Source organism: Eublepharis macularius, chromosome 4 (genome assembly GCF_028583425.1).
Source record: "Eublepharis macularius isolate TG4126 chromosome 4, MPM_Emac_v1.0, whole genome shotgun sequence".
NCBI lineage: Eukaryota > Metazoa > Chordata > Lepidosauria > Squamata > Eublepharidae > Eublepharis > Eublepharis macularius.
The window spans coordinates 79,200,577-79,227,826 of record NC_072793.1 but is presented as its reverse complement, the minus strand read 5'-3'; the positions used below and the strand labels follow the sequence as shown (position 1 = coordinate 79,227,826).

Here is a 27,250-nt window from a genome sequence, read left to right as displayed (position 1 = left end):
TTTGACTCCAAAATTATAGCCAGTTATATCTCAAACAAGAGTAAAACCCACCAGCAAGTATTTCTTTACAAAGAATTTGTGCATGTGTGAATTGCCAAACTATGTATTAGAGATGGTGTGGTAGGTGTAATAAAATGGGGAACAATCCCACATAGTAGTTCTGAGACTTAACCAGATATTCCTGAAGGATTAAAAATTAATTTGTGTGTGTGTGAGATAGAGAGAGAGAGGAAAGGGAAAGGAGTATCTCTTAGTTAAAAGGCTGGCATCTCTTTGTTATTCTTAACAACCAAAGACAGATTGCATATGCCACCTTTCTTCTCTGGCACCAGCACTTTACAAACTAACTAGTTCTTTGTGATACAACTTTTCATGGCCAATAGAGATTTCAACAAATACTTCTCCAGATCACTTCTAATATGCTGCTGCATTCTTTTCCTGTTTTTGCCTCTGCAGAGCTGACAAAATTTCTTCTCTAGAATATTCTCATGAATCTTAGAGATGTTTTAGATGCATATGTAAACTGATTGATGTTGCTTGGTGCACAGCTGAACATGTGAATTGCCCCTCTTGAAAATAATGTGGTCTGTGAGGATACATGCAGCTCACCATTTGTTGGCTGTCATTAAGCAGTATGTTCATCCATAAATTTGTTCTTATATTATTGTGATTCCAAAGAAATGGGAGTATCCTGTTCTCAGACATATTTATATTGGCACATCTTTACTTGCTGTAGAACTCGATACCCGGTGAATGTGCTTAATGAAAATAGCGGATGAATGTTTCAAATATTCTTTGTGAGTTTATGAGCTGGGATCCATATGGCCCCCTGTACATGCTGAAAATGCTTTTTATTGGTTTCTGGTTGTGGCCTCTCATATCATATCCAGTGCTATATTGAGTATCTCCTACCTTTTAGGAGTCAGTTTTCTAGGGGCATGAAAAGTTGTGATATAAAGAAGGGCTAAAGAACTTCTGTATCTTTGTGGAAGTCTCACTTCTTTTATCCCAGCCTTGTTTGTTACCTATTATTTGCATAGCAGCATTTAGCAGTGAGAGAACAGAAGGAAAAGAGGGGGGAAAAGATAATGTAGATGAGGTAGATAAGAAAATCTGCTGAGAAGAGCAATTTGCATGACAATTTGGCGCCTAAAAGTTGCGTCATAAAATTGGCTGTACTATATATAATAAAATGTTCGTAACTGAATGAGGAGAGTAGAGAAACTTTCCTGTCCCTTTTTTTAAAAAAATGCCAACGGTTGCTTATAACTACCAAAGTTTCCGAGCAAAAACCAACCAGAGAGAAAAGTACTTATTTTTTCCATTGTATTGAGGTTATTTGACTGCAGTCTTTTCAGTGAAACCTAGAGTATGCTGAATGAAAGATGCCACCTTCCACTGATTTGTTTGACTTCCTCATTTTCAAAATTCTAGTGAAAAGTTTGTTGCTTGATTCTTCTTGAAGTAGCATGTGTATTGGCTATGAATCCAACTTTTGAACGTGTTGAAGACAGTATAGAAATAAATGAGTGTCCTCTACATGGCACTGTATGCTTTAAAAACAAACTTTTAAGAAAATATATTAACCATGTGTGCTGGCCTTTGACCATAATAAATAATTCAGATATTAACCATTCATATTACCTAATTAACACAATTAAATAAGTGAAATAGATGGTGTATATATGTTAAAGTATGTGAGCTTATTGGGTATACATCAACCCAATTTTCAGTTGCACTTCCAGAACTATTATGACAGTGTGTTTGAATTATTTTTGCAAGTTTTCATTCAAAATGTTTAGGAAATTATTTTTCATTAGAAAATCTGTTATAGTCAACATAATGCTAAATTTGTTTAAAATGGGTTAAGTCCAGCCAATTTTTTATTTCAATCCTGCTCACTTCCCTTTCTTGCTACAAGATCCCCAGCATGGCCTTTTGAGTGGACACAGTGGACCCCTCCGTCACTTTTTTACCAGTGGAAAAGCTGGTTCTATCCAACCCAATGTGATTAGAATATAGTTTGCACACAAAAGTTTGCGCAGGGTCCTAATACAAAATGAAAGCTTCTTATTTCTATAGCAGTGATAGAGGAGAACCATACAAGAGTTTGGGTTAAGTTGGGGAGAGAAAGTTTGAGGGAAGGATTATTTCTAGTATTGACTGAGATACCATGAATGGTGAGGCATACAGCTCTGTCCCTTTAGTATAGGTGCCAGATTTTACAAGCCTATTAGAATAGTACCAGAGGAGTTAGCCGTGTTAGTCTGTAGTAGCAAAATCAAAAAGAGTCCAGTAGCACCTTTAAGACTAACCAATTTTATTATAGCATTGACAACCTACCAGATGACACCATCCTAGCAACCATGGATGTGGAGGCCTTGTACACCAATATCCCACATGCAGATGGATTGCAAGCCATACGGAATATTATCCCGGACAAAACCACAGCAAACCTCGCCACTGAACTTTGTCACTTCGTGCTCACTCACAATTACTTCGAATTTGGTGACAACTTATATCTACAGGTTAATGGCACAGCCATGGGCACACGCATGGCACCACAATATGCTAACATATTCATGGCGGACTTAGAGCAACGCTTCCTCAGCTCCCATCCACTGGAACCACTACTATACTTAAGATTCCTGGATGACATCTTCATCATTTGGACCCATGGGAAGGAAGCCCTTGAGAGATTTCATCAGGACTTCAATAACTTTCACCCTACTATCAACTTAAGCCTGGACCACTCTACACAACAGGTACACTTCCTGGACACCACTGTACAACTACATAATGGACGAATAAATACCACCTTATACCGGAAACCAACAGACCGATACTCATATCTACATGCCTCCAGCTTCCACCCTAAACATACCACTCGGTCTATTGTCTACAGCCAAGCCTTACGTTACAACCGTATCTGCTCCAATGCTCTCGACCGAGACTCACACTTAAGAGATCTACAACAAGCATTTTTGGGACTACAGTACCCACCAAATGAAGTGAAGAAACAAATTAACAGGGCCAGACTAGTACCCAGAAACAGTCTGCTCCAGGACAAACCTAAAGGAACTAACAACAGAACACCACTGGTTGTCACCTATAGCTCCCAGCTCAAACCCATCCAACGTATCATCAGTGAGCTACAACCCATCCTGGAAAATGATACCTCTCTCTCAGAAGCCCTGGGTGGAAGACCTTTCCTTGCCTACAGACAGCCCCCCAATCTTAAACGACTTCTCACTTACAATCATGAATCGGCCAGCAGAGTCACCAGCACAGGTACCAAGCCCTGCAACAGACCCAGATGCCAGCTCTGCCCCTATATCTACCCAGGGAATACAATTACAGGACCCAATGGCATCAACTACACTGTCTCTGGCTCTTACAGCTGCTCATCCTCCAACCTGATATATGCCCTCATGTGCCAACAATGTCCCTCTGCTCTGTACATTGGACAAACCAGCCAACCTCTACGCAAAAGAATAAATGGACACAAATCTGACATTAGAAATGGAAACGTCCAGAAACCAGTGGGAGAACACTTCAATCTACCAGGACATTCCACCAAAGACTTAAAGGTCGCTGTGGTTCAACAGAAACCTTTCAAAAACAAAATCCAACGGGAGGCTGCTGAATTGGAATTCATATGCAAATTTGACTCTGTCAAGCGGGGACTGAATAGAGACTATGAATGGTTATCACATTACCACAGGTAACAGATTCTCTTTACAGAGGCGTGATCTGGGGGAGCCCAGTGACGCCTGGTGTGGGCTTTCGGGGACCACAGTTCTCTTTGTCAGATGCAGCTGGCAGGGAGAGCTGTGGTCATCGAAGGCTTATACTACATAGGAATTGGATACCTTCACTGCTACAAACTGACTGCACACCAAAAGGAAATGTTTACATTTCCAAGCAAAGGAATGTTTTGATAGCCTCCATGCTAATTGCATTCTGCCTTCTTGTGATTTATGCCCCCTCCCTTTTTTCTCTCTCTTTCCCCCTCCTCTTCTGTATCTGCCCAGTTTTGATCAGGCATCTGACGAAGAGAACTTGATTCTCGAAAGCTTATGCTATAATAAAATTGGTTAGTCTTAAAGGTGCTACTGGACTCTTTTTGATTTTATTAGAATAGTAAAATGTATGAGGAGGAAGGTTTAGGACATGAGTCCGTAACGTGTGATGCTGTATTGTGTGATTTGCAACTCCCTGCCATAAGCAAAGAAACTGCCATCATTTTTGTTTTGTTCTAAATGGAAATGCTAATTTTTCTTCTAATTTTTTCTTACTGAAGCCTCAGTGCTAAACTAAAATTAGATGCTTTTACTGGCTAGTTCTCAGCCACCCACTGAGAATCAGAAAATGGAAGGCAGGAGTAATTTGGAAATAAAAATGTTTAGTTCTAAACCTGCTTCCTACATTTATTGATAAACTAAATCAAAGGGTAGTGAAGTTAATACATACTATTTTGTAAATTCAGTTGCTGAAATAAGGGAAGTTGAGATAAGTGGGATAGCAGAGGAAACCAGCAGTGGACATTTTTGAAGTGGAAGAAGAATGTATATTAGCCTTTATACTGAAAGCCCTATGCTAAGTATCTGAGTAGAGGCAACATGATTTTGAATTCTAAGGCTACATCTGCATAGATACTTTTCTGCACCTTGGCTTCCAAACTACACTTGGCTTTGAAACATGCACATGACATTTTCGACTGATCTTACACTTTATTGGTTTTCCCGTCTTCCATTCATGCTTTCTCAAAAGTGGTTTGGCATGATCTTTGTGGAAAGAAATTAAACAAAGCCTATTAGCAAGCTGTATAGACAGGAAGGTGCATAGTTTTGAAGGTCGCCATTTTTCTTCTGTCAGCCCATCACAGTTGCTATTTTCCCTACTGTGCCAATGATGGGCTTTTAGAGGGTTTTTTAAAGTCACTAATTGTTCTTGTAGCGGCCTGAATACCCCAGGATAGACCAAGGTCATTGGAACTTGGATGCTAAGCTAATACTTGGATGGAAGATCATGAAGGAAGACCAGGGTTGCTATACAGAGGAAGGCAATAGCAAGCTACTTCTACACATCTCTTGCCTTGAAAACCCCATGAGGAGTCACTATTAGTCGGTTGTCAGCTCTTATTAATTGCTCTTGTGTTATATCTCTGCAACAAAAAAACCTAGAGACCTTTTTAAAAATGAAAGCTGATAATTCAGAGCAAGTAGCAGATTATTATAATCACTGTATATTGCACAGTAGCAGTTACCAATTTTTCAAAAGCCCTCTGGTCATATGGCAGGGGTAAAATGTGTAGGAAATAGTGGCTAGTGGAGAAAGTGTGTACAAAAATCCCATGAACATGTTCAGCTGCCAGTGCAAATGCCTCTGCTTTCTTGGCAGTGATGACAGGAAAATGGAATATCTTTTCTGTATAGATGTAGCCTAAGTATCTGAGGACATGAGTGACTGCAGTTACTCAGCAGTGAGGGGAAAGTCAATGTGCACATGCTAAGATACTCATTTCCCCATATTCCAGGACTTGGCTGATACTGAAAAGAGTCTCATGTTCTGCATCTTAATGAATCGTGAGACAAATCAATGGAAGGGAAATACAATGCTTATAATGAGAAGGGGGAAATTGTGAAACAAGAACCTGGTTTTAGTTTTGCTGATGCAAGGAGGGGGGTCTACTAAGAATAGATAGTTGTGTGGAGGGGAACTCTGTATTATCTGGTTGTAGCTTGCTAGTATCAGATAGTGATGCGCTGGGACTTTAATGTGTGGAACATATGCAATTATTTTGTAAATTCTGCTTAATTTTTCAGCAGTAATATAATAGTACTTTTAAGCATATATTAGCACATTCCCCTCATCACTCAGTGACTATAGCCTTTCCCATCCCATATGCTTAGAATTATCTGGCATGGATTCACTGAATGGGATTTGTTTTATCACTTCTCTGTCTTGATATTCCTTTGCTATAAATGGGACCAGTGTCCTCTAAATGGTATAAAAGTAGTACAAGTAACATTGGTCTTTGACGTCTTCATTAATTTTGTCATCTGAAGCCAGCTGCTGGCATTCATTTTTGGTTTCTGCTTTCTGCTTGGAACATGTTTATGTCTGACGTTTGTTAGCCTCACCATTTTCTGCTAAAACAGACTTTACATAGAAAACCAGATACATCAGAAAAACGGCTAGCTCAGAACCCTTCCCCTCTAAGTAGCTTTGCTGTGTACAGGGAATATTTTATAGATTTATATGCAAATCATGTGAGCCCCCATCTGAAGAGTAACATTTTACAGTCCAGAAACCAACTCTGCTCTTAATTCCAAGCACTGATACAGATGAGTATCCTATTTTCATCTACAAAATGTTGGCAGGTAACTTATCAGAAGCAACCATGGGGTGACCTCAAAAGACACCTCAGATCTTCAGTAATACCTTTCCTAGGTATTCTCCCTCGAGGCAGAGGACATCTTGGGTGATTCCCTTTGCCCAATCAGGGAGGCAGGAAGTTGATTTTTCTTCCTGTTTGAGCTTGGAGTACCCCCTTCCTCAGTTCTTTCCTGCCTCCAGGGAGAGCAATAGCTTCAGCAGATTGCTTTGCCTATCTTGCTTGCTAGCACCTAGGAAATCTCTTCTACTTTCTCCTTTCTTGTGTCTCTTTTTCTTCTTCCTTCTTCTACTTCTATTACCTTTTCCTCTCTGCGACTTCCTCTCTTTATCCTTTTCTACCTCCCCTCCTTTAACGGTCGGCACGACCGAAGATGGCATGGAACTCAGAGATTCTGAGGGGAGTTTCATGGACACAGAAGAGGAAGCACCAGCTTCAATCATGCTGGCAGTGGAGGGCTCCGATATATCCAGTACCATTCTGCCTTCAGAGCTGGAATGGGATCCCGGCACCTTTTCTGTTTTGGAGCCGAGTACTCTTTGCAAGAAGAACAAAAAGAAGCATTGGGAACTGGGACCATCAGGCTCCAAAAAGAAAGCGGTAGAAGAGGCGGGAAATGGCAGCAGCGTTTGCGCCAAGACCCACGCGGCTGCCAAAGACAAGCTTGTCATTCTCCCTCTGGGAGAAAGCACAACAGGCAATTCCTACTCAAACTGGACCCTGCCTCTTATCGATGAAAGTGTCCCAAGGGCAGGTAACGTACCTGGCAACCCTGGGCACACCCAACAGGATGATTTTATGTCTATTCTAAGACAAACAATGAGGGAGGAGATTGTTAAAATCTGCCAGCTCCCTAACATATTAGATGGTGAGGAGTCCTCTTTCCCCCCTCCCCCCCCCCACTAAGTAGCACTGCTTGGAAAGTCAGTGGCCCACCAAGGCGGCTCAAAAGTCTGCCTCAGTCAGATCCAAGGGCAGGGATTGAATATGGGATGGGGAGACATCCTCCGAGAGAGAGGAGGGAGAGTTCCTTTCCGAGGAAGAGGAAGAGGTATCCATCCCAGAGCAGTCCGACAGAATGTTCAAGATACATTATTAATAATTGCTGCTGTCCAAAGCCTTAGCAGCCTTAGATCTTCAAGAGCCCATAAAAGGGGAGGAAGAAGATCCTAAGTTAGGCAAAACTCCTTCCATGCCCAAAGGGTGTATAGAATTTCCCCCCACAGCCAACACCCCTGAAAGGGTTTTCCCTTTTCCAGAGTACTTTGAAAGGCAGTTAAAGGCAGAATGGGCTACCCCAGCAGCCAACAAGCAGTACTCCAGTCAGAAAATTATATGCTTTACCTGTCTATGCTAATGAGTTATTACAGGTTCCAAGAATTAATGCTCCTGTGGCAGTTCTTCAGACCACAGCTCTGCTGTCGAAGGATGGACAGGTATCCGTAAAGGATAACTTAGACAGGAAAGCAGAAACCACTCTCAGACGGGCCCATGAAGTGTCGGCCATGGCAATAAGAGCTGCTTCCACCGCATCTATCGTTTCAAGAGCTTCAGTGGTCTGGGTCCGAAAGCTCATTCAACTGCTTCCAGGGAACCACAGACGTCTTCTGGAGGGAGCTAATAGGATTTGAAACGCCAACACCTTCTTAGCAGATGCCGCCCTTGATGCCTTGACCTTTTCTTCCAGAGCCATAGCTTCAGCAGCAGCAGCAACAGCTAGGAGGCTCCTCTGGCTTAGGGCTTGGCCAGCTGACCTGCACTCCAAATTTATTCTTGTGGCCTACCCTCTTCAAGGAGAAAAACTCTTTGAGGAAGCATTAGAGAAGGTCCTGGTTGAGACTCAGGACAAGAAAAAGGCCTAAAACACTCAAAAGGGCAGACAGATGTACCTTTACATCTCAGTCCTTTCGACTCCCCCACACCCTGCTGAGATACTATCAGGAATCCAAGCGCTCATCCTAGAATCTCTTGAGACAAAACACCAAGAGATGTTCCTTTGGATCCAGGTCCAACAAGTTTTTTCACCCCAGAGGAGACAGACTGGATTTCGAGGCCAAGGCCCCAAAGTCCTGACTCGCTTCAGGCCCCAGTGGGAGGGAGACTGCAACTGTTTCAGCAAGTTTGGGAAGGATCAAAGGCGGATGCTTGTACCTTTGAAGTGGTCTCCAAAGGTTATTCCATTGAGTTCAGCTTATACCCACTGGATCATTTCCTGAAGTCCCCCCCCCCACGCAAGACTCTTCAACAGAAACTTATCACCCGAAAAGCAGTACAGCATCTTTTAGACATAAAGGCCATACAGCCGGTTCCCTGACATGAGGTGAGACGGGGGATTTACTCCATTTTCTTTACTGTCCCAAAGGAAAACAGGGACTGGAGAGCAATACTGGACTTGAAATTTGTAAATCAATTTATCAAGTTGAAGCATTTCTGCATGGAAACGTTACGCTCCATCTCAGAAGCCCTACTCTCCAGGGAATTCCTTACCTCGATAGATCTTACAGAGACATATCTTCACATTCCTATTCATCCATCTCACTGACATTTTCTGAGATTTTGTGTAAACAACCAACATTTCCTGTTCAAGGCGCTACCATTCGGCCTGGCTACAGCACCCAGGGTGTTCTCCAAAGTACTGGTCAGTCCCATTGTCCACCTCAGGGAGAAAGGGATACATATTCATCTATATTTGGATGACATCCTTATCAGGGCGGAGTCCAAAGGAAAAGCTCTTCAGAACACTTGGACGGCAATCCACTTTCTCCAGGCACATGGATTTCTAGTGAACATGACCAAATGCTCCATTATCCCCTCACAGAGACTCTTGCATATGGGGATGGTAGTGGACACCAAGGAAGGCAATCTTTTCCTTCCCCAGGAGAAGATTCAGAAAACCAAAAAATTGGTCAAGTCAGTGATTCAGAACCATACCACATCTCTTAAGACCTTACCCAAGCTACTGGAAACCTTGGTGGCGAATTGGGAAGCCATCTATTGGGGACAATACCACACCAGAGAACTCCTCAACTTCCTTCAGCCTTTTCAGTTCCAGATTATGGCCAAGTCTAATAGTCAGATCAGCTTACCTCGGAAAGTCAAAGAAAGTCTCTGATGGTGGTCTCAAGACATCAACCTAAAACAAAGCAAATCCTTCCTGAATCCCCAGAGGATACAGATCTTCACTGACGCTAGTCTAACTCATTGGGGAGCGACTTTGGAGGGGTGCCCAATCCAGGATCTCTGGATAGAGGAGGAATCATGGCTGCCCATCAACCTTCTAGAGATGAGGGCGATATGACTGGCTCTCTCCCACTTCTCCAACCTGATCTCAGACAAACACATTCTAGTATGCATGGATAACACCTCTGCCAAGGCATACATCAACAAGCACAGGGGGTCCAAGTCATCCAGACTCCACAAAGAGACGTCCCAAGTCCTTACATGGGCAGAAACTCATCTGCCCTCCATTCAGGCCAAACACATCAAAGTAACTGCCAAACAGCAGGCCAACTGGTTGAGCAGACAATCCATTCAACCAGGAGAATGGACCCTCAAGCAGGAAGTACCGATCCTGGACCAGTTTGTGACTCACCTGAACCACCAAGTCCCACGGTTCTTCACCAGGTACTTCCATCCACAGGCAGAGGGGATCAACACGCTATCCTCACCTTGGTTGGAGGGACTGCTTTATGCTTTCCCTCTCATCCTGGTCCTGCTGAAACAACTGAGAAGAATAGCCGACCTGGGCGTGGAAATGATCCTTATAGTCCCTTGGTGGCCAAGGAGACCTTGGTTCTCGACTCTGCAGGCGATGTCCTCTTTCCCGCCTCTACGTCTTCCTTCCATCCCAGACCTACTCCATCAGGGTCCAATACACCACGATAACCCAGACTGGATGTGCTTGACCGCATGGAGATTGAGAGGAACTCCCTATCTCTCCTAGGATACCCCTCTCCAGTAGTACACACGCTCCTAGCCTCAAGAAAAAAGTTGACAATCAGGATTTACAACATGGCCTGGAAGGCCTTCATCAGATGGACAGAAAGGAAGAAAGTGGACTGTCTCCATCCCCCACTGAGTTCAATCCTAGCCTTCCTGCAAGATGGTCTAAATTTGGACCTCAAGCCAGCCACTCTTCGCAAACAGGTGGCAGCTTTGTCTTCGGTACTGCCTCGGCTGGAAGGCATCAGCCTTTCTAAACATCCACATGTACACCAATTCCTGAGGAGCACGCCTTGTTAAGCCCACCGACAGTCCACTGCTTTCCTATCTGGAGACTTCACATTGTGTTGTCTGCACTAACTAAACCACCTTTCGAGCCACTGAGGGAAGTCCCATTAAAATGGCTGAAATTAAAAATAATTTTTCTCATGGCAATCACCTCGGCCAGGAGAATCTCCGAACTTGGGGCATTAGTCATAAAACCCAACTTACGATTTTTCACAAGGACAAAGTCTTTGCACGGAACCTACCTTTTTAACTAAGACCAGCTCAGTGCTTCACAGGATGCAGGAGATCTACCTACCTTATTTCTGTCCTAATCCAGCTCACTCTAAAGAGAAGGAATGGCACATGCTTGATGTGAGGAGGGCCCTCAAAACATACCTCACTAGGACGGAATCAATAAGGAAGTCAGATTCTATTTTAATAAACACGCCCCCCCCCTTAACGTGTGCAAGAAGATGGCGGCATCAACGATAGGTAAGAATATCAGATCCTGCATCGAGGTTTACAGAGCCTGCCAAAGAAGTTCCAGAAGGGATCACGTCTCACTCAATCAGAAGCACGGCAACCAATGTGGCGCTTCATAACAATGCGTCAGCGGAAGATATCTGCAAGGCCACCACATGGTCCTCAATCTCTTACCTTTGAGACGCATTACAGATTGAACTTGTATGACTCAGCGTATGTGGCCTTTTGAAGGAGAGTACTTCAGCATGTGATGCAGGACGAAGAACATCACCCACCCGGTGAAGAGTAACTGCTTTGGGAGCACCCAAGATGTCCTCCGCCTCAGAGGGAGAACGGACCTTTGGACACTTACCGAGAAGGGTCCTTCTCCTCTGAGGACAGGAGGACATCTTGCCCTCCCGAGTTCCTTGTCCCTTTACCTTCCTGTTCTGTTTTTATCACGTTTTTTCTTCTAATAATAACTCTCCTTCTACCTTGAGCCTAGATTTTTTCCTGTTGCAGATTAGTCAATTACAGAAAGTAACCAGAATAGTCTTAATACAGTCACCAATGAGAATACTGCTGTTTGGAGTCATCCGAACTGAGGAAGGGGGTGTTCCAGGCTCCATCAGGAAGAGGAAGAAAAATCAACTTCCTGTCTCCCTGGTTGGGTAAAGGGAATCACCTAAGATGTCCTCCTGTCCGCAGAGGAGAAGGACCCTTCTTGGTAATTGTCCAAAAGTTCGTTCTGATAGAGGAAAAATCCTTATCATGTGCTAATAGATGTTCTCATAGCATGCTTTTGATTTCAGGGATTCTGCTGGTAATTTTTTTTCTTTCACTTTTGCTTTGTAGAAGTCTCAGCTGAAGCTCAGAGTTACCTAGTCCCCTGTATCCTTCCCTGCTCTGGTTACATAATCTTATTTAAAAGTTAATTGTAATCTTGTTCTCTCAATTTTAAAGAACAGCATCTTGGTCAGGACACAAGTCAGTCAATGAACATGCAGTTCAAATTTGCCAGCTATTATCTCCCAGTTTAGGTAATGTTCTACAACACATAAAGCAAATGATTGTTCTTTTTTTATATATATCTGAAGGCTGAACAGTGGTTAAGAAGGATGAGGAAGGGAGAGAATCAAAGTTAAAACAGGGTTGGCAGGGATGTGAGAATGTTTGATACCATGGTCCACTCTTCGTTTTTTCAATATAGTTTGAGTAGCATTGCATCTGCACTGTCCCTAAGAATAGATAATAGAGATGGGCATGAAACAGGAAAAAAGAACCCTGAGTTTCGTGGTTTGTCGCGTTCCATGAACCATGAACTTTCACAAAATTGCCCTGTTTCATGAAATGATTTGTTAAGTTTGTGATTCGTCAGATCCCGGGGCCCTACAATGGCCCCCTTCATACTCAGAGATGCCAAACTTGCAGGGAGACACCCTCACCCAACAAGCCTGCAAGTACAAATGCTCTAAATAAGAATATAAACAAAGAAAATTAAAGGAAAAAAGGGGGAGGCCTCAGTCAAGCTAGGCCCCAGAGCCAGGCAATTCCCTGAGACTGGGGTAGGGTGGGGTGGAGGAAAAAAGGCACCCTCACCCAACAACCTTCCTAGCAAGGACAAGAGCAGAAAAAAAAGGGTTTTCATTCTCTTGAAGCAGCAGCAAATCCAACCCAAAGCTCCCAAATCTACTCTCTCTCACTCCCAAATCCGAGCAACAGCTCCTCCCTCTCCCTCTGTCTACTGGAACTGAAAGCAGGAGGCACAGAGCTGTGCCTTATATAAGAAACGCTCACATAGAGCAGAACAGGAGCTCTCTGGTTGGCAGACAGACCTGCCTAACAGGGTTTGGAGGGATGGGATTGGTATTCCCATGGCTACAGAAGGCGTCTCTCCCCCCTGCTCATTGCTCTCATAGAACAGAATGGGAGCTCTCAGGTTGGCAGGGAGAGCTGCCTATCAAGGTTATGTGGGTTAAGATTGGAGTTTCCATGGCAACAAAAGGTCTACAGACATCCCAGGCCTATGTTGCTTTGGAAATCAATGGATCGGCACCAGCCTGTCTGGCATCATGAAGCGTTCACGAATTGAACAAATTATCCCCCAAAGTCATGAAAAACGTTGCCCCACGAAAAGCATTTTCATGATATCTGAATCAGCCTGATTCATCACAAAATTTTATTTATGTTTCGATTCATGCCCATGTCTAATCGATAATGGTTCAATTCTAGAACTAATTTATCCAATAGTTTGGATTTTGGATTAATAATTGAATGGACTACTGATGAGTAAGAATTAAGACTAAGATCTAAGCCTGAAGCATACATTTGCACAACTGATCTTGTTGCCACAGAAGAATGTAAGCAAGCACTAGTATAAAATGGATTTTTACTTAGCCATGTTATTTTTAAGTCTAGCTATGAGGCCTGTAATACCTTTCAGATAGATCATTTCTTAATTTTTAGCTCAAGTATATTAATTACAAGTATTTTCCCTCTTATGTCTTTTTAGTACATGTGAGATTTGAATATTCACATTTCTAAAGATAATTGATTTGTGTATGGCCTTCTAGTACTAAAATGCCATCACGAAGCCTAACTACTATAGCATGCTCTGCCATTACTGTGAAATGTTTGAATAGTCATAATTTGTCAATAGTTACACTTCCTATGCTTAACTGCTCACCTGAAAAGGGACTAAAAATAATTAGCTATTAAATATTCAGATTGTGTACTCTAAAATAATATATAAAGATATTCATAGCTGAATGGCATTGCAGAAATGGAGTAAACTTAAAAGCTCTTTTGTTTTGCATGTGCCTTTGTCATTTCCTCAGAAACATTACAGAAATTAGGAACAATCCATTCTTGGTGTGAACCATTTGCAGAATGAGGAAATGATTCAGTGTGAACATGCATATATTTATAATAAAAGAGGCATGTGTCTGCACAGTTCATATCAAATAGGTAATAGAGCTTTTCCTTGTAAGTTGCAGGAAGCTGCGGAAAAGGGCACACATAGGCGGACTTTCTGTAGGGAGATGCAAGGTTTATGTTACAGCAGAAATGTGAAAAGAATGTGCAAGTCACTTGTGCTTATTGTTGCCGCCTCCTGTAATGTGTGGGAAATCCCCAAGTCTTTAGGTTTTACACACAGCCTTTGGAATAGTGCTGTCTTACTTTGGAGAAAGATAGATTTCATAAAGAGCACAGGCTGGTTAAATCTTCTTAATAAAAGGATTTGTATATGAACCTGTTTATTTGATTTTAGCTTGACAAAGTACCCATGTGTATTTTGGCACTGGATTTTTAAAAAAAATCCTAATACTGTCCCTGCCCCCATCCTTTCAAGTCCCTCACTGCAGCATAGGCTGTTTAATGTTAAACCAAGTTTGAGTTGTGGTGGTTTTATATGAATTTGGAGGGAAGGAGCATGATCCAAAGGACTAACTTAGGCATCAGGTGTGCCCAGATAACTTTCTTGTGCTTTCCCTTTAAAAAAAGGATTTAGTTCTCCTTTGCCATATCATCAACTATTTAAAACTTCCTTCAATTTTGAAAAATACCTGCTTTGTTTTGTGCAGGGTGGGTGTTGCCGTTGTTTCCGACATTCAATTCTGACATTTCCTTGGGCATGTAGAACTAGCCGGGTACTTCTTTGGATCTAGTTCCCTGGTATAGAAGATGTATTTAATATGGACCACAATTCAGCACTCTGAGTTGAAAAAAAATATGTATGCATTTTGTAAACTTGTGCTGGGTTGTGTTAAGCTGACCAAACTCATAGCTTCTCTAGCCTGAGACTCTTTTTTTCCAAAACAGAATTAATGATACCACATAGCACTTCTTATAAATGTCTAAAAATTTTCTTTCAAGTACAGTTTCAGCCTTTCTTGACCCTACAACATGGAATATTGGTTCGGTATTGCAGCAATATATAGAGTAATTGGATCATAAAACATAGAGGGGCAGAAACTTTGTAAATCCAATATTGATGGTGTCTGTAATAGATGAAGTCAGTGTATGTATTAAGGAATTGATCAGGGCTTGATGCTACACTTAATGATACTGTTAGAGCCGAGTTCTTTTCTGGTGATGTGCACACTTAAATATCTTACTTGAAATTAATGTGATGTTCACATCTGTTTCCAGGTACAGAACTTAGACTCAGGTTAAATTCCCATAGCTCACTTTCCTGATCTTTAAATTCATTACTTCACCATGAATGTTACTGACATCATTTTTTATATGTTGGGTCTGACAAACAGTGAACCACAATTTAAGATAATTTGTTAAGTTCTCTTTATAAAGAACATTTATGTAATAAATGCTGTATTTTTGCTTCTGTGCATGTTGAGAATCTCTTATGCTAAAGAATTATAAGCCATCTTCTCTTAATATCTTTACATTACGAGAGGGGATCCCACATTCTCATTGTGAGCTATAAAGCAATTACATTTTATTTTTATAATTTCAATTCTGATTGTGGGTTTTATAGATAAGCCTGTGTCATCCATTTCAATACATATATGATATTTTAAAAATAAAATAAGAAATGCTGATTGAAAGTAGTAAACTAACTGATTCTCAAAGTATATTTGTTTCCATAATCAAAACTGAGTTTTAAAAAGAAATACTGAAAATGTATTTAAGATTTTACATTTTATGAATTTAAGATAAAACTTTTTACTTTGTCATGCTGCTGCTTAATTTTTCTGAGAGTGCCTGCATTTTTGCACTATGATTAGTTTCATTACTTATTTTCCAAGCACTTTAGGATTCTTCTAAAACACAATCATGCCTCCTTTCTATAATTACACTATTTTTTCATATTAAAAGTGTATATACTTGATCCAGATTACAGATGCAATGCCTCTGAATGGCGAAATCCACATAGGGGATGAGATCCATATTTTTCCAGCCACCCTTAATATTTGTGCATGGATATGCACATAAGCACCTCACTAAGTTATTATGGAAGCAGGAGACTTGTGATCCTTTTATGCATTATCTAGTTCCTTCTGCTTTATCAAGGAGCTCTCATTCCTTCCCCAAACAGAGGAATTGAACTGAATGGGGATGTGGAAGGTATTCTCAAACTTCCCATTACCTGTGAAAACCTGATGTGCTGAATGTGCATACATGCCATGGAGTGAAGGAGGGGGGAAGTAGACTGTCTTATGCCTTGTGGAGAAGGAGGCCTGTGCCTGCGGACATTAAACACAGAGTGAACCTTTGTAGGGTTTGAGGGAGGGGTGGGACTGAGGCTTTGAGACAGAGCCACCCAGCATATCACTTTTAAAAATGAAAACTATTCTCAAAAGTTTTAAGACATACATTTTAATGGGTTAAAAATTAGTTGTATTGTATTTGCCTTCTCCAATACAAAGTTACATTTCAAAATCCATAGAGTTGAGTGCTTATAAATCTTACTAAAATCAATGCATACCTAGTTTAAGCACTTAGCTGTGAAGTTATTCTGTTGAATTCAGTGGGACTTAAGTGCATTTCAAGATAGTTGGGGATATCATTAGTTTGAATCGTGGTATATTTTGGGGAACAAGCTGGGGTTGATTTTTGCTAATTACTTTCTTCCAATGCAAACCACTGACCCCCCCCCCCTTTATATTATGTCTGGATGTCCCCTGTTCCCCAGGAGCAGCATTTTGGGAACTATTTTGTCTTGCAACAGGAGGGAAGAGGCAAGGAAGTTCCATTCTACTTATGAAAATCCTTTCTATCTGCAGAGATTTACTCCAACTCACTGGTAGCAGTACAGGTTCTTCGTAGTTTAAAAACAAACAAAACAATAATAGTCTCTTACAATTCATCAACAAGTTAGGTTTTGGTATTATAGTATAGAAATATCCAGATAACTTTGTAGAGATTCAAGCCCCTTATTGTATATGCACTATAGATAGACTTTACATTTGCTGTCTAAAGAGAGGATCTCATCTCCCTGAGAAGCCGTGGTCCTGCCAGTGGTATTACTGTTACAAGTGCACGTACACGTTTGCAAAATTAGGACTTCAGTGCTGTACTGTGTGCCTTAGGTTGAAATACAGAGAACAGATGAATCATCCATCATTCATAATGAAGGTGAATTGTGTGTTAATGATGACCATATTTAATTGATTGTTGGAGCTGTTTACTTTCAGCTTTCTTATAGCAGATATTACAATGAGGTGCTATCATCTTCTAGGGGAAACAAGTGGTGACTAAAAGAAAAACAAATGTGCACAATTTTTAATGAATTTTTGATGCCTAGATGAATTTTTCAACAACAGTTGGCATAGCAATATGGTTGACATTTTATATACATGTATTTTTAAATGGCTGGTCATTTGCATTTGGCTATTGAGCTTTTCCAGCATTTGTGTGTGTGGGGGGGGGGGTTGCTTTTCAAAAAAAAAAAGACTATTACAGAATGTGTAGCTTTCTAAAGAAGACTGTAGCCTCTTTGGAGAATTTTGCTGAGTAATGTATGAAGCATATTTTCAAGGGCCAGACATTACAAGTCAACTTAAGTGGTATACTCTTTTTTTAAAAAAATCAGTAAATACTTAAAGGCAATATGCAATGCCATTCAGTGCAGCAGAACTATTCTGAATTTTTTTAGAGGATCTTTTGAACATTTGGTCAAATATTTTTCTTCTCAGAAACTAAAATATTTGATAGTAGCAAATGCTTGTGGTTTGTTTGACTGTTCTGAAATGTCTCTCGGGCTTTCAGCACATAGTCTTAATAGTTGGTACTGGCATGGCTTTGTAGAGCTTCTGCTATGGTATGTGAAGTCTAGGGGCTATGTCCCTAGTGGGCTGCACACCCAGGCAATTGCTTCACTGGGTAATTTCAGTCTGTAAGCCCCCAAACTTGACTGGATTTGAAAGGAACACCAAAAGTGATTATATGAATCAGCCCAAAGATTGTTATTATAGAAATAAAGACAGCCATATGAGTTAAAGATAGAAGCCTCAGCCTTCTTGCATTTCCTGGGTATTCCCCACCCCCACCCCCGTAGCTTCCAAATGACACTAAATGTGCCAGAAATAATTTGACTTACTGTGTTGGGAAATAATCAGTACAACTTGTGCTGTGTAAGTTCTGTTAAAACAAATTAACTTGAGTAACTCTCATTCATTACAGGGGAACTGACATAGAAGGTCCCAGTACATAATGCCTATCACCTGAAGTGGGTGACATGTTCAGTGCTCTGTATAAAAATGTTTTTTTTTCCAAAATGGCCTTAGTTTTTCCTCAAATCTATGTTTTATAATCTTTTTCTGATTTTTTTCATAAGCTTTCATCTTTACAATATTGTTTATTTCCTGTAAATGTGTATTGCAATGAATGTGCCTGTATACAGATAATTAAATATACAAATTATCACAGAAAAATAGCATCAAGCCCTAATATCTATATCCTGTTTTGAGTCTTTGGCTGTTTATTTTGGTCAGTTTGATATGTGTTTTCAAACAAATCATTTGAAGTCTCAATGTTTAGATACATAAAATGGTCTGTTCTGCCTGCTAAATGAGGCTCTGACATTTCATTCTTGATGCTTGTGCAATAAGGAAATGCTCTGTGGAAAATGGACATGTATCATGGTAACTTCAAAAAGTTTAGAGGCCTCTTCCAACAGAACTCAGCTTTTGAAAAGAAGTTTGATGTTAGTAAACTCTTAAGTGAACATTTCTAGCCTTACTTAATTTGGTTTGTCATTTTTCCCAGTAGTCTTGTCTTACATCAATAATAAAACCACTGTAAAAATCAAATAAATGTGGACTTGAAAGTGTATGTAAGAATTCTTGTTTGTTGGTCTCTGTGTCTTGTAGTCATAACTTCTCATGCTTTCATAAGTGCATTAGAGAGGTTGTTGGTAGACATTCTCATAAACTTTTATGTTAATGGCTTGTGATCAGAAAATATCAGAACACTCACTCAGACATGGTGTGAGCTTCCAAATCATGCAAAACAAGAGTACAAATGCCACAGTAGTGTCACTGAGTGGGCACAGGTTGCATGATCTATAGACATACTATTTTCACGGGCTCTTATCTAAGCAAAATGGTAACATTTGGTATTTGGAATAGATTAAGCACATTGATATTTTGTGTATATTTCAAAAATATTTTCAAAGGCCTTTTTCTCGACTGTCCCAAAAATAAAGAAGTACAAAACAGGAGAGTAGGAGGCAGGTTAATGTTTTTATTTCTCCAGTTTATGTAGCTGTGGCAGGTCTACAGCATGCAAAATGGAAATCTGGCAAATTTGATTATAAACAGAAAACATACATTTGAGAAAATAAAACAATAAAATTTTCACTTCCAACTTAATAGGCATTACAAAACTTCGCAGAGATCCAATGATGAGCCTTTTCATCTAGAGTTTTAATATTAGTATATTTTCAGGCTGGACATTTGATTACCCAGTTAAATTTTATACTTGCACTGTACACACAAATTCTTTGGTAATTTATTCTCTTCTATTTTTCAGATTTCATATTATGAAGGTGAGCTTGATTATGGAAGATCAGAGTTCTTAGTTCTAGAGTTCCCCATGTAAGATAGCCTTATTGAGATAGTGGACAACTGCGTTTCCAAATCAATTTAGTAAGTGAGATTGGGTGTCCTTTCTTGCACTGTGTCCTTGTAATGCTTCCTTTAGGCCCCTGGGTCGTTTAGCAGGATTTGAGTGAAGCGGCACCTTAGAGACAAACAAGATTTTCAGGGTATAAGCTTTCGAGAGGCAGCTCCCTTCTTCAATTTGTTGTTTAGGTCTCTATGTCTTATCTGTGTTTCCATTGATTTGTCTAATTGGGAAATGTGAGTTCATTTAGATAACAAATCTTACTTCCTTTCTGTTTTAATTGTTCAAAACAGCTTACAATTAGTAAAATCCACAACAAATAAGTCAGTACATCTGGACCTCTTCCCCTCCCCATCTCTCAAAGTGCAGCAAACAGTGCTTTCTGTTATAATAGCTGTATTGTGTGTCACGCAGCACAATTTCCATAACTTCAGTACAGACACAGAAAACAGATCTCCATCTTTATGCAACATGATCGTAAGTCATTCTGGTTTGTAGCTTTGAAATCTGCAGTGTGAAGTGATGGTATGGTATCCTGAGAAGGCTGCAGAGGTTGTATGTGTTGTTGTTACACAAGTCTCTGACATTTTGCTGCACAAAAAGCATTCATTAATATATCCCATTTGTAGCAAAGGAAGAGTTGGTCTTTCAAACAAGAGAGATCCTGTAGGGAGCTCTGCTAAATGATTGTGGAAATCTCAGGAGTTACTTCATTTCTTCCTTAGCATTCTCTCTCTATCCTTCCAAGTATTCCTTCGAAGTATATACCATATTCTTATGCTTTCCTAAAATACACCTCATCATTCCAATTCCTCCTTAATACCCAAACCTTACTTTTCCTTTTTCCATGTTAATCTCAGTGTTAAAAATCTACTTCTATACAGCCTGAATTCTAAAATAAGAATGCATATTAAGTAATTGCATATTGTACTCTTCAGTATACTATTTAAGTATTTAATGTATTTATAAATATAAACAAGAGAGAGAATTCTCTAATGCTGTGATTTCATTGCTCTGGGGGGAAAAGAATGTTCACCTTTGTATATAGATTGAAATAATCATAAAACAGATTTTCTTTACTTGAGACGGAGGCCAGTTTGTTTCTAAAAGCTCTGAGCATTTTGCTCTGGTGCCTTTAGTTCATTTGTTAATTCTCCAAAAGTATCAAAAAACTGTTCCATTTCTTTCTGAAGAGTTGCATTTCTTCTCTCTGCATCTTCCCGTGCCCTTTCTGCATTGCGCATTTTAATTTCTACCAAATGATACCACTTCCGTTGCTGCCCCAATTTTGAATGCAAATCTTTAATCTCTAACTGCAGTTCTTTGTTACGCAGCTCCAGGCTGTTGGTAAAAAACAGATATGGTAGCTTTGCAAGCTTCTTTTCCTCGCTGTATCTTGAAAATAAAATTTTTAGAGCATAGTGCTTTTCAAATGCTTTTTTGAGCTTTAAGTAATATAAAGAAGAGAGGCAACTCATCTTCAAAGAAGAATGGGTGCCATGCTTTCATATGTTCCAAAGACATTTGAGTGATCATTTATAATGGCAAATTGTCTATAAAATGAATAAATTTCCATTATTGCACATTCTCTATAGTCATGTGGGCTACAGGGCTCTATTGCCACTAGGCCAAGTTAAGCAGTAGAAATTAAGAGATTGTGGTAAATAAGGACATACATTGTGAAATACAAAACACTATGTTCCACCTCTTATACCCCCATCCAACTCCAAGAAGCATTTACTCAGATGGTTTGTTTCATTTGAATGTAAATATTATCACCTAGTACATATGGAGTCTATATTGTAGTAGCTTAATTGTACATATACTTGGCTTCAGGTGGCAAAATTCAATCATGCAAATTGGTACTTCTAAAAAGTCTTAGGCAATTTAATATGTAGCTCATATTCAAAGTACAAAAGAGAAAATCTTTTTAATTTTTACTAGAGTTTTAAAAACCAAACTGTAGTTGTACTTGGTATTTATGAGGCAATATGTCTTACTTTTGTTTTCATTACAGTAGCATCAGAGAAATCCAAACAAGAAAGAGAGAGCACTTTCATAGACTGAACTTTTACCTTGTAATCTTAGCTTCATACTCCGCCTTCTGCCCAGCCATCTGCTGCTTTAGACTAACAAAGTGGCACTGCAGGGAACTTTGGTTTGTTGAATTGTTGCTGGAGAGAGGAGCTTCACTGCAGGTACTCATCTGGCTTTGCTCCAAACTGATATGAACCCCCACAATATTTGAGGTGGCCTTCTTAGTTTCTTCAAACTTTTCTGTGCAGTTAGGCCTGATACAAAGCCTTGAAACTGGATTTTCTTCAAGCATTGGGTCATCTGGGCAGATCTTCTGAGAGATCTCGGTAATGTTGTTCATGTCCTGGAGGCTCATTCAGCTTAGTTCTAGGTGAGAGCTGGCTTAGATTTTAGACACAATTTTTTGGTTTAGCCCTATACTATGAGACTTCTCATTCTAGCCGCAGCTGTCTGAAGCGTCTCAAATGCTTGGATGTAGTCCATTTTACTGGAGCCTGGATCTTGTTTCAGTCCTAGAGTCTGTTTTTGATATGCAGTGGGAAACGCCTTGAGTTGCTGTGCTTCACACGCCCTGGTGCTGTAAAGGCTCGTTCCATCAGAGAGACTGCCCTTTTATTGCCATCCTTTTTGCCATTTGACTGACATGGGTGGGTGGAACACTTCTGTTAAAGTTTCTGTAGAGCTACTCCTACTGTCAAGGGGCAGCAGACAGAGGAAGTAAAACTTGGACCATGAAGTACAAGGTCGCCTGTGTCTTTTGTACAGACAGTGGAAGATGTAAATTCTATGGGTTCACTGTAACATGACTAGTTTCAGAAGCTGCATGAATTAAAAACAGCTACTGCATAGTTCATAATGTGAGTTCTAACAGTGCCTGTTGAGCAGTCATTCCAGTGATATGATTCTGGTTTTTATTATTCTCATATCATGATTTAAGTTTCTGAATTTTAGTTATAACAAGAAACTAGAAACAATAAAATAAAAAAAATCAACTTGTACAGATTTAAAAATTTGAAAAGCACTTTCTACAGCAAAGGATTTGACTTTTATTATTACTCTTATTACTACCAAAAATGGTTTGTTTTGTTTTGTTTGCTGATTAAGTCAATGGTACTTTCCACGAAAGGGTGATTCCATATAGTTATTTCCTTTTAAATAGAACATTGGATTAAAGAATGATTAAATGCTCCACTGCTAATTCTTCGAACTTAACATCTCAGATTGAAAGTAACTTAAACTGCCATTCAAGACAGACATCCACTGGAACCACAAAAGTGTCCATTCTCATTTTTTAGAAATATTTTAATTTTAAGTCTTAGCTGAACTTAAACAAAATGGCATATACAGCCTTCATTCTGCAAACTTAACCATGAGTGATTCCACACACACTGGATAATGCACTTCCAATCCTCTTTATAGATCATTTGGAATGGTTTTTTTTGTGTGCAGAACAAAAAATTCACCTCAAACGATTGATAAAGTGCATTGCAAGTGCATTATCCAACATGTGCGGAATCAGCCCGTGAGAAGTATTTTGAAGGGGGTTTTTTGGCTTCAGTGTTTAGGCCATCTCTATTAAGCTGATAGAATATTTATTCAGTTTTCTCCTAAAACAATAATCTTAGACTTGTTGTAATATGCAAACTGGTGGTTCTTTACACAGTAATTTTTCAAGGAAGCCAGTAAATGTCCCCTGTGTACTTGCCCAGTGGTTAACAGAGCATACTGCTCATATAAAGGAATAGTGACTATTTTCTAACACCAACTGTATATGGAGGAACAGGGGGCGGGGCCACCGGCCATGTGACTATTTTCACCAAGGGCAATTTAAACTTTAAAAAATTCCCTTGTTCCAGCTGACCCAAAATGACGTCATTGTGCGGTCCTGAGTTCCACCATGGAGTTCTACCATCTCTTTTCCCAGGAAAAAACCCCTGCAACCAAGCATGTGCAAAGTTGAATCTAAAAGCACCCGCCCCCCAATTACTGACTGTTAGAGGAATACATCCCATCTATAGCATCTTATCTGTACTGAGCCTTAATTAGCTTTATAAATCATAACTCACAAAAGAGTCAAACTACTAGAAATCTTACCTTCTGGACTGGTGAAAGAGATTCATATTGGCTCCTTTCCTTTGTAACATACATATATTTTGTACCAAAGAATTAAAGGAGGATTAATTTATCTCCAGACAGAGGGGAGTTTAGATTGCCCTCCGCACCACTGGCTAAACCATCTTCCCTGAGCCTCTCTTGTTTCTTACCAAAAATATTACCTTGGCCCTGTCATCAAACTTGTAAAGTAAGACTTTTCCATAAATTTTGCTAATGATATTAACTGGAGGCCAGCAACGACTCGTTTCTATTTCTAATCAAGGTAATAATTCTGATATGCAATGAGGATGAGACATATATCCTCTAAGGTTCTGGGGATCCAAAAACCATCCTTTCTGATCTGGTTTTGTGATAACTGTAATATTAAAAACCTTACAGAAAAGACTCTCCCAAACTAAACTAGAAGTACTATCAGTAAGTTTTTGCCTGATTGGTGGTTTTAACTATTTAACTTTCAGAATAATGGTTTATCCTTTTAAATAGCCACACATTTGCTTCTTTTGCAAATGTGTTTCTGAAAATGAAATATTTCAATTTTCATTAATTTTTTTTAACATTATAGTTAGTTACCTTTGTAACTTTTGGAACAGTATATGAGTTGATTTGTTTGAACATCCCTGCTACTTGGTCTGTTAACTTTACAGAGAATAATATATCACTCTTCTAGACAAATTAGCACCCCACTCAGAGCAGTGGATAAAGACAGTATTAATATTATCCCCACAATACATCTGGGGAGCTGAGACAGAGGAATGGCTTACCCAACACTACCTACTGAGCTCCTGGCAGTAGCGGGATTTGAACCAGCAAAGTGCTAATTTGCAGTCTTGTACTTTTGAAGCTCTTCCCAAATACTGAAATTCCATAGTACTGGAAATACTTACTGGAAGAGATACCATGTTAGAATCTAGGCTTCTTTCAAAATACTTGTTCAAAAATGTACACAAAATGTTCAAAAACCTTACTTCTATTTGTGATAAGGGCAGGGAGTGGCAACCACATTGCAAAGTGTGACAGCTGGGTGTATAATGCAAGGGAAGATTTCCTAAAGTATATACTGTAATTAAAACCTCTTCTATTGTCTTCCTCAAACAGGATCGGTGTAAGGACCTTTTCCATCTTCATCACTGTGCTTCAGGAATGTGCAGGGGGGAGAGGGAGAACAACGGGGGGAGGCATTGCCTAAATACCACGTGAAAGTTATATTTATGTAGAAGGTATTCCGTGGAGGGGCAGGGAACTTTACACATTTTCTGCTCTACTTCTGTCACAAAACTGCCTGGAAAAGTGGAAATTTCCAATAGTATTAAGTACTGTTAGAGTCTCTCAACATGATGACATCTATTCAAAGACTCAAAAGATGGGACATAAGAAGCAAATGCCTCTGATTACATAGATACAATTTCAGACTCAGTTTTACAAACCAAGCAAAAATGCCTAATATTCTGAGGAACATTTGTTCATTAGTGGCATTGCTTTATATTCATGTTTCATAACTAATTTGACAGATGTCTTAAATGAGAAGGAAATTAAATTCTGTCTTTACAGTAAATCAGCTAAGTATGAAGGCTTAACTACAAAGATCACCAGGTGTTGCTTCTATGTATGGGAATGGTTTGTTCTTGTTCAAGGTAGAACTTCTAGATACATTCTTTTTCAGAAACCTTGGCAAAAACAGCATTTGAAAAAACAAATCTATTCACTGATAGTTCCAGAAAAACTTGCCACTTGGGCATAAATGTGGCTTCAGTATTCTGGCATCCCAATCAAATTCAGGCTGGAATGGAAGTTTTAAAGGAGTTATATTTCCATCGACTCTAGAAGAGAGAGGAAATATCTTAAAACAAGCAATCCCAAAGGCTTTCTTAATACTTAAGGCTCTTAATCTGTAAGAGAACCTTGTAAATCATGCATTAAAGCATATCAATAGGATGGAAGCAATAGAGGATGCTAGACAAATAACTTGATCCTAGAGAATTTTACTTGGAATTATATCAGTAGGACTAAGAAGTTAATGTGTAATCTTTCTGCCAATACAAGTAGCAGGAACAAGGACGGAATACATACCAACACACCAACGGGCAGACTGAATGCCAAGGACTGGGTATGTCCTTTATCATGAGGTAAAAATAGAGGAATAAATGGACTGGGAAGCAATTCAGCTAACCAAATTACAAATTTATGCACACACATATAACCAGGAGTTGCATTACATACATAAGGATTTACCAAATATCCACTTGGATAGGTGGAACAATTTTGGCTTGCCCATACTGGAATGACAGAAGCTTGTGGAAAAATCATATTGTCAAGAGGCCTAGCCAACAGGAAAGCCCTGTAACAATAACGATTTCACCTGCTGGTTCTTGGCAGGCTATGCTAGGTGTAAACCCTGCTCATCTATGCAAGTATATGCATGTTAGCACAGAACTCGGTCAACATGGAGATCCTGAGACCATTTACTCTTTTAGTTGCTATAGTTTTTGTTTAAATGGTATAGACTAGGTCAGGAAGAAGAGAAAGCCAAGACATGATCTAGATAACTCAAGTGGAAAGAATGGATGAGGATGGGTAGATACAAAGAACTGACCTGCCTGCTGAATGTTCTTCTAGTAAAAACTTGTTTTAAATAGTGTTTTTCTGCATATAATTGTGTGTTCTTTAAATTTTTGTTTGTTTTTAATAATTTTAATATAAATGGCTCATTTAATATAAATGACTCGTGGTTTTGATTAATTTTTTATTTCTGTTTGCAAGTTAGCAAAACTAAATATTTTTTTTAAATTGTGATTAAGGTTACTTTATTACCATTTTTTAAAATTTACATTATTTGTTTTCTTCCTTTCTCACTGAGACTCAAGGTGGGTTACACAGTGAGTCAGTACAGTCAATATCAAAATTATTTCAATAAACATGTAATGGAAATTATACACACACACACACACACATAAATTTGCAAAGATTAAAAACCAGCAGAACTAAATACAGAGCTGAAGTAATGTTGAAACCGACCATAAGCGATTCTATGCCTGACATATTAAATAACAGGAACTACCCAACAGGGCCATACTTACAGCAATAGTAGTGACGTCTTTGGTTCCTTCCTTATCCCTTTACTGATTGGTTTCCTATCCCTTTTCTAATGGCTCTGTTGAGACCACTTCCTTACTGCTGGTATTCCTGTTTTTTAAATCCTTTTTTTTCTGAAATGGCTGCATATAATCATTTTTAAAAAATTAAGTAAACATTAGCTTTTTGCAAGATATTTTTGTTCCCATTTTGAATGTACTGGAAACGATCACCCTGATCCAAGCAGGCTCAAACTTTTATGCAGATTGCTGTGCACATATCTGTAACTGATAAGTGGAAATGAGTAGGCACAGTTCCTGACACCATCCAGCAACAGCTCATAGTTATCATGTTGACACAGTCAGATCA

At 39.6% G+C, this 27,250-nt stretch overlaps 2 protein-coding genes across 2 annotated transcripts in view; one reads left to right on the top strand and one right to left on the bottom strand.

Moving 5' to 3' along the window:
- Window positions 1–21,761, top strand: part of MAPK9 (mitogen-activated protein kinase 9) — a 67,362-nt gene extending 45,601 nt beyond the window's left edge. Inside the window, exons 13-14 of the mRNA XM_054976931.1 lie at window positions 19,568–19,683; window positions 21,678–21,761. The gene's annotated coding sequence lies outside the window, so the exon portion shown is untranslated. The remainder of the gene's footprint in view (window positions 1–19,567; window positions 19,684–21,677) is intronic.
- On the bottom strand, window positions 20,087–22,037 carry LOC129327603 (rho GTPase-activating protein 24-like). Its single transcript, XM_054976359.1, has 2 exons — window positions 21,736–22,037; window positions 20,087–21,001 (listed from the first exon to the last, which is right to left on the bottom strand). The coding sequence occupies exons 1-2, from the start codon at window positions 22,035–22,037 to the stop codon at window positions 20,764–20,766; spliced, it is 540 nt and encodes a 179-aa protein (XP_054832334.1). The 3' UTR covers window positions 20,087–20,763.
- Window positions 22,038–27,250: the final 5,213 nt, after the last annotated feature.